Source organism: Camellia sinensis, chromosome 11 (assembly GCF_055761805.1).
Source record: "Camellia sinensis isolate YWXY chromosome 11, ASM5576180v1, whole genome shotgun sequence".
Taxonomy (NCBI): domain Eukaryota; kingdom Viridiplantae; phylum Streptophyta; class Magnoliopsida; order Ericales; family Theaceae; genus Camellia; species Camellia sinensis.
In genome coordinates, this window is record NC_138971.1 from 30,750,816 (window position 1) to 30,759,465 (window position 8,650).

The following is an 8,650-nucleotide window of genomic DNA, read 5'->3' on the forward strand; positions in this document are numbered from 1 at the left end:
CACCTGAAGAGGTTTTGCCCGCAGTTGAGTGCCACGTCGAGAGTGTCTGGTTCCAGGCAGACGTAGAGTTTTCAGCCAGCTCAGTCTGTGCAGGCCTCGAGGGCCAATCCGGGGGCTTCATCGTCCCAGTCTGTGCAACAGTCTTTTGCTCCTAGAGGTGAGCAGGTAGACCAGGGGCCTACGGGGCGCGTATATGCTGTTACCGCGCAGGATTTAGTACCGGCTCCATCGGTAGTGAGAGGTACTTTTCTGTTTTGCAACTCGGTTGCTAATGTGTTGATAGACACAGGTGCATCTCATTCTTTTTGCTTCTCGTAGAGTTCCGCAATACAGATTAAGAGAAAGAAGGATAGCAGCAATAAGGGCAAGGAAAAGCATGGTGAGATGGAAACAGAGACTGATATTCGGGAGGGAAATGGGTGAAAATTATTCTGTCTTGGGGGAGCTGAAGCATCTAATGATCAGTAAGACGTTCAATTTGACTGCAGATCAGAGGGATGAAATCGAATCTTTTTACAGTCGGCTAAGATTCCTAGCAATGATTATCAAGGATATGGAAGAGAAGCAGTAGCAACAGCAACAGCAACAGCAACAGCAACAGCAACAGCAACAGCAACAGCAACAACAAAAGCAACAGCAACAGCATGAGCTGAACCATGAAGCTAAAAACCTGGCGATGCTAATTAATAAATGTTATCTGCAAGACAAGATTACTCATCAATTCTTCTGATGTTGAAGTTCCAACTCAGAGAGACGGCAAAAACAACGATGGTGAAAGTAATTGTTTTTTTTTTTTTTATAGTTTAAGCCTCACAAATATCATGGAAGAGATTAAGCCGATCGAGGCAAAAGTGGTGCGGTTCTATGACCAGATAAATCCGATCCAACTCCTACAAGATTTCAATGATGGAGTCCATTCCTCAATGTCAATGTCAATGTCAGTGGAGAACAGAACCATGGTAGATGAAGAAATTACAGTGGGCTTTGATGATGAGGCGTTGACTATAAAACAGCTACTTGCTGGAGGGAAGAAGTAGCTACAAATGTTAATAATTTGTTGGGATGCCTGGACTCGGTAAGACTACTTTAGCCACAAAACTTTACAATGATCCTTACATCACACACTACTTTCATATTCGTGCATGGACCTATGCTTCTCAATTACCCAGAAAAACAGATATGTTGTTGGACATTTTACGTTCTGTTAATGTCGTCTTTACCGATGAAATTGAAAACATGACCAATGAGAAGCTAGGCGAAAAGTTGTACAAGCAATTAAAAGGCAAGAGATATCTCATTGTCATTGATGATTTATGGGATATTGGTGCCTGGGTCGATCTTAAAATGTATTTCCCCAATGACAACAATGGAAGTAGAGTTATGTTCACAAGTCGCCTCAAAGAGTTGTCTATGCATGCCTCACCTGATTGCCATCCTCATTGTCTGTGTTTTCTCACTGAAGAAGAGAGTTGGTAGTTATTACAATGGAAGGTGTTTCAAAATGAAAGTTGCCCTCCAGAACTGATTGGAATTGGGAAGCAAATAATGAAAAAATGTGAAGGGCTTCCACTTGCAATTGTTGTAATAGCAGGACTTCTTGCAAAGAACATCAAGACAAAAGAGTCGTGGAAACAAGTTGCCCAAAGTGTAAGATCATACATTGTTAGTGAGCCAGACCAGTACTTGGACACACTAGCACTGAGTTACAATCACTTGCCTCACCACTTGAAACCATGCTTTCTCTATTTAGGAGCATTTCCAGAAGATCAAGAAATCACGGTGCAGAGATTAATTTGGTTATGGATAGCTGTGGGGTTTATACAAAAAATTGAGCAGAAAAGCTTGGAGGAAGTAGCGGAGGGTTACTTAATGGATCTAATTCAAAGAAGTCTGGTAATTGTTGCTCAAAAAAGGTTTGATGGTCGAATTAAAGCATGTCGTATGCATGATTTGTTGCGTGATTTATGCTTGAAGAAAGCCAGGGAAATTAATTTCCTACAGTGGATTCACAATTATGAAGACGCTTCTCCTTCTTTTTCAAGTACTTACGAAACAAATAACCAATGCCGCCTGTGCATCCGTCTTTGCTTCTTACTAAAATTTGATCATGCTCTCTTAGAACCGTATTCCCAGCAGTTCAATCATTTTTGTGCTTCAGAAATAAGTTAGAGATAAAAATTAGTTATAACAACAATTCATGTGGTGATGTGTGCCTGTTTATTTGTTGGACCTTCAAACTTCTTAGAGCGTTGGACATATGGTACATCAATGCCTTCTTTTCAAGAGAATTAACACAACTTGTTAATTGGAGGTATTTTGCAATTCATTTGGAAAGTTCTTATGATTTTCCGCCATCAATATCCAATCTCTCTAACCTAGAAACACTTATTATTATTTCTACAACACGGATAGAGGTTATTCTGCCATGTAATGTTTGGAAGATTCCAAAGTTGAGGCATCTTTATGCTAAAGGAGGAGCAAAAGTTGATGTGTCTTTATGTTCTAAAGAAGCAGCAGTGGATCACAGCTATCCCCATGTATTAAAAGACATACGAACCATCACAAACTTAGATCCATGTGGATCTGTTCAGGATTTTTTGGCAAGAACTCCTTATCTTACAAAGCTGGGTGAAAAATCTAGAAATCTCCTAGATGCTGATTGTGATTATGTATCAATTTTAAGCAGAATATAATAATCCCAATCAAACAATCAAGACAAAGAGACACAACGATTTTACGTGGAAAAAACCACAATTGGACACCTCCAACTGTGATTAAAAAAACCACGGGCAACAGCCACAAAACAATCCACTAAGAAGATTTAAAGGAATTACACAGGTACACTCTCAATTACCTAGCGAATCCACGCCTAATTGAACCAACCTCTATGTGTCTCTTCCAACCCATCTTCACCTCGAAATTGTCTTTACGATGAGCCACCCCGGAATCCACCAAAGCTTCAGGCTCGAATTCTTCAGAATCCACCGAAGAACAATCTCTCTTTTGTAAAACAAAACACAACCTTCGATGTACTCTCTTTAAACCATGAGTTGAATACTCAATAAAACATCAAAGAAAACTCACAAAGTATCCCTAGATATAAACCCTAGAATCCAAAAAGAAGATCTGGAGTAGTAATCCTAAAATTTGACCCAACACGCGAATTTATAGAATCTGTCCCGCGATCTCCGCTCGAGCGCCCAATAGCCCGCTTGAGCGGCTTCAGCAAAATATGCGCATGATATAACAGAGGTCCGCTCGAGCGCGAAATCACACCTTCCAGTATTTTTACAGACCTAACAAACTTCTGAAACCCAGCATTCTCCGCTCGAGCGGGGTAATGTCCGCTCGAGCGGACAGGCAACTTGGAATGCATTTTTGCATTTTGCTTCGGGGGTGCTGCCTCTCGACCCTACCGTGGCGCTGCCCCCTGGACCCCCGCGAGCTGATCCCCGTCATAATCAGCGAAGTGGCAATCTTGAAAGCATTAGCATCACTAACTTCTCTGAAAGGCACAATTCGGGTTGGATTCGCATCTAAACACTCATAGCCTCACTGAAATAAAAAGTGCGAATAAAATTACAACTCAAAGGAGTTTTGTCAAACAGGATTGCCAAGAAATAAAACCTAACACTGGGAATTTGTGGACATCTTTTTTCATATTTGGGGAATTTGATGTTTCCTAATCTAGAATTTTTAGGACACCTTGACACTTTGAAGCTATACTGTAAGTTCTTGTACTCAACCAATCTCCAAGAGGTCAAGTTTCCTACAAATGTCAAAAGGCTAACCTTGAAATGTACAAGTATAAAGTGGGAGGAGATATCAGTCCTTGGGATGTTGTTACCCAACCTTGAGCTTCTCAAATTACAAAATGATGCTGGCTGGGGATGCCAATGGACAACAATTGATGGTGGTTTTCCTCGACTCAAATTCTTGAAACTGAAGAATCTCAATGTTAAGCGATGGATCACCTGCTCAAGTCACTTTCCAAGCCTTCGACACTTATCATTGGAACGGTGTCAATATCTCGAGGAAATATCATCTAGTTTGGGGGATATACTCACTCTGCAGATGATTGAGGTAAATGATTGTCGCTTCACTGTTGTGGAATCTGTCAGGAAAATTAAGGAAGAGCAAGAGAGCGTTGGAAATAATTGGTTCAAAGTGCTGATTAGGAAATAATCTGCGTTGGACCTTCGAGTCAAAGGGTAATGATACAACTTGTAAAGGTATGTTCTTTTTTATATTTATGTTTAATCTTTTTTTTTTCTCTGTCGTATTTCTCATTTTGTATTCAACCCTACATCAAAAAAGAGAAATCTATCTTGTGTATATATAAACTAGCATAAAACTGTACCGCCTTAAATAAATAGTTAAATTTTTATCTTAAAAATTAAAGTAATAATTTTAAAATTTAAATGAAAAAAATAGTTGAAATTATGTGAATGAGTTGTTTTCATTTAAATTGCACTAAAGTCATGTTTTAATTGTGTTATTATTAATATTTTATTGTAAGTATTAACTAATAGATATATATGTCATTATGTATAGCAGTAACATTTTAGATCAATAAAGATTGAATGAATTATAAAAATTACGTTTAGCACACAAGATAAATATATTTACTTTTATATTAGATTTTCTCGAACGATATAACAACTAAAATTTCTAATTTACAATTATATAAAAATAGTTTCTTTCATTTCATTTTCATTTTTTTTTAAAAATTTAATTGAGCATATAGCATATAGTATTTTTATGTTTTTTCATATTTCATTTTCATTTTTATTTTATTTTTTTAATTTTTGTAAACATTTTTGGTATATGTGATATGTAAGTATCAAATAACAATATCCATGTGGTAAAGTACGGGAAAAAAATTAAGGATCTTGAAAAAGTAAATAAAAAAATTATCAAAAAATAAAGTGTATGCAGTATTTGTATGCTAAAATTTGACCATAGAACCAATACTTTGATATTTTTCTTGGAATTCTAGAAACACAGCCGTGGAACAAACTGCCTAGATCCATGTTTGCACAATTAGAAGAATAACTAATCCGGTTGCTCGTCAACCAGGAGGGTACTCGATAATAAAGTCAGTAAACTAATATCTCAGGATATTTCGATAGAGTAATGATAATTCAAATTAACACATAAATTCACGTACCTTTCACACATGGGGGTGGCTGTTTTTATATAAATTCTCCTCCTCCTAGACTTGGAAGCATGGATACAGATACGAGATACAGATATAATACAATACAAATAAGGCAATATAACAAAACTTTACAAAAAAAATATGGGTACGATTAGGATACGTTTGTGAAAAATATATTTTTTAAAATTATTAGTAGTGAGTTACACAAAAGCTAAAGAATGTTGAGAAACCTCAAAACCAAACCAAACCAAAACCAAAATGAAGCCTTAAGTCCTTGTTGAGAAACTTCAATGTAATTTTATAATGCAAGATACTAACTTTTAAAAATTAGCTATTAATTTAAGCTAGTAGCTTGTTTATCTTTGGCTGAAAATGTAAAACCAGTTTGATAACATGTTTCAGGATGAAGATTGTCTTGCAATGGCTTCCCTCCCTTGTTCTGAATCAAACAGAAATGGTGTTCTCAAAGGTGCTATCAGAAAAAATGTTAGAGATTGCGTGTTTGATTGTACTAGAACTTGTTAGTTAAGTGTGCTTGTATGTAATATAACTGTTTGTGAGTGCTTGCTTGTAATATATAACTTATGTTTGTGAGGAAATTGTTGGAGTATTATTCTAACTTGTTTACTGTCAAAATATAAAACATGAATAGAGTTGGTACTCCAAATTTACATGGTTTAAGCAGATTTAGGTGTGTGGTATGGCCAACCACTTCAACTGGGAGGGACAGGGCATTTGAGTTGACAATATATATCTTTCATTTTTGATATACTTTGCATACACGATGCATCACTTATTCACCATACATTAATAGTTTTGAGTAGTGATAATGATGTGGCATAATGTGGTCCCTTCATTTAAAAACAGAATTTTCATGATCATGATCATGATTCACAAATAGTAATGATATACAAATAGAAAAATGTATGGTTGAAATTGTACTATGGCTGTTAAGCTTGACATGAGCTAGGCCTATGATAGAGTTGGATGGCCATCTGGTGGCTATTATGAGCAAGTCGGGATTTGCAACGCAGTGGATCAGTTGATTATGTAATTTGTCTCTATTGTATTTCATTCCTTGCTGATTAACGGGCACAAGCATGGGTTCATTGTTCCATCTAGGGGGTTGAGACAAGGGAATTTGTTATCACCGTTTCCCTTTTTGATTTGTATTGAAGGTTTGTCGGCCATGTTCAAAGATATATGGAACTCTTTAATTTGTCGCGGATGGCATTAAACAGAGACATGCAGGATAGACAGAGAAATGTTTATCTTTGGCAAGGCAGGTGTCACTTGAGTCGGTTGTGTACACTTTTTACCCAAACTTTGCAATGCCGTGCTAGAAACTACCTGATATATCTCAATTACGAAAATGTTGTGCAATATACTACCTGATATCATTGTGAGCCTATCTATCTCAATTACGAACGCAACAGACAATTGTACTTGGCAGTTCTCAGTGAAAAGTGAGTATAATAATGGTTTCTTCCTTCCGCTCCTACCACCGCCAGCCCGCCTTAGAGAAGATTAGCAAAGCAGGAAAAGATAGAGGGGCAGCAGCATCTTATTCTCTTCGTGAGAACTTCTGGATCGGAGGGGCATACGATGGTATAAGGCCAATGGTGCTAATCTACTCCTAGATAAGCGATCGGGCCTGCCTACGTTCACTAAGCTCTGATTCCGACAATCAATGTTCCTACAAAAATTCTGATATTTTTGTGGATATGTTGTCTTTGATATCCTACTAGTTTAGACAGATTTTGCGGACGTGGAAAATGGCCATTGAAGAAATGAGTAATGAATATACAAATAGAAAAAATTATACTAACTTTCTGTATAGAACAACGTAATGTGAGCGTTTCATTTTTGGTTAAACTTACTTAGATGGCAAACATTATTTAGTTTTAAAACATGAAAAATATTTTCCATTGAGCTTATTTAAGCTGAAAACACTTTCTACTTGAGAAATAAAAAAACAAAAGCTTTGTAGAGAAAATCTTACCAACGCTTCCACAGTACCACCATCTCATCACCACCACCAATACAACTACTGGCATATTAATTTCAAAGTCACAATCAAACATAAGAAAACCTAAAAAGACATTTTGACTGAAACCATAGAGGCATAAAACTATATTCTGTACCCATCCTTTGTGTCAAAAATAGATGTGTGGCTAACAGTACATTGTTTATTTCGACCCAAGTTTACTCCAAAGTTAGGTGCATGGCATTGGTTGGTGCCATGAGCAAATTAATATTTTAATTTCTATCTTTCTATTACTAAAAGGACATGACATAATACAAAATAACAAAAATTGATACCGACCCAGATAATAGTCGATTGACAAATTAAATTACATTGATCTTTGAAACTACAAATTTAAACATAGATTTGAAACTGCTTTTGTTAGACTTATTTATTTAATTATGTTTTAATTTATTTGGAAGAGAAAAATAGAATCAAAATTTATTTTGATGATTTATTTGAAAGAGAAAAATATAATCAAAATTTATTTTGATGATTTATGTGAAAAAGAAAAATAGAATCAAAATTTATTTTGTCTTATTATTTCTCACCTAAATCTTTATCCAAAATGTTGTTAGAATATATTTAATATTTGATTTAATCAGAAGTTCAAACAACCCAAAAACAGAGGTTCAAACAGCCCAGCACAATAGCAGTTCAAAAGGTTCAAGTGGAAGATATTCAAATTTGTAATGATAGAGTCGAAGATATTCAAATTAGTAATGATGGAGTACAACGGCTATAAATTATTCAAAAGGTTCAAAAGGGTCAAGTGGGAGATATTCAAATTTGTAATGACAGAGTGGAAGATATCCAAATTAGTAATGATGGAGTACAACGACTATAAACGGTTATAAATTCAAAAGAATACAACGGCTATAAACGGCTATAATTTTCATTATATATACCAAAGCCTCTAATGTAAACAAGTTACAAAAAACTTGAAAATATTCTTTGATCTATAATCACTCACATCTATTCTCAGAAATTATACACTGAGCCTTATAGCTTTATGCCTATCTTTCCTGTGTGAGAATTACAAAAAAACCAGAGCTTCATTTTGTATATCAATATGGGAGAGATATTTATTCTAAGTTTTCTTTGAAAGAAAAAATACCATTTCATCTTGTAAAAGTGTTGTAAACACTGTGTTCTTAAAATCTTGAGAGTGATTGTGAATCACCTAAGATTTGCAAGAGTTTGGGCTTGTGAAGTCTGTGTAAAATCTATGGAGGATTGCTCCATGTTTATGAGGTTGCTAGCACTCCTGTGAAGCTAGAAGATAGTGGAAAATCTCAAGTGAAGCTTAAGGAGTGGATGTAGGCTTGGTTGAAGCCGAATCACTATAAATCTGTTTGTCTCATTTTCCCTAATCTTTTTACTTTCCTACTACTGCTATAGCTATCTAATATTCATGTGTTAATCATTTGATTTACCATGTATGTTAGTTATACTTCATTGTT

The 8,650-nt window shown here is 35.8% G+C and overlaps 1 protein-coding gene across 1 annotated transcript; it reads left to right on the forward strand.

The window, feature by feature from the left end:
• Positions 1–1,179: 1,179 nt before the first annotated feature.
• LOC145802225 (putative late blight resistance protein homolog R1A-10) lies at positions 1,180–4,185 on the forward strand. The gene is made up of 4 exons (XM_082894906.1): positions 1,180–1,441; positions 1,562–1,893; positions 2,442–2,628; positions 3,692–4,185. The coding sequence occupies exons 1-4, from the start codon at positions 1,180–1,182 to the stop codon at positions 4,183–4,185; spliced, it is 1,275 nt and encodes a 424-aa protein (XP_082751032.1).
• The last annotated feature ends 4,465 nt before the right edge of the window (positions 4,186–8,650 follow it).

Bases quoted from the DNA above. Each gene is read 5' to 3' on its own strand.
- LOC145802225 (XM_082894906.1), top strand. From the start codon at position 1,180: ATGTTGTTGGACATTTTACGTTCTGTTAATGTCGTCTTTACCGATGAA. The intron at 1,894-2,441 runs GTAATTGTTGCT...AATGTTTGGAAG, and splicing joins ATCTAATTCAAAGAAGTCTG to ATTCCAAAGTTGAGGCATCT. The intron at 2,629-3,691 runs GTGAAAAATCTA...TTCCTAATCTAG, and splicing joins TCCTTATCTTACAAAGCTGG to AATTTTTAGGACACCTTGAC.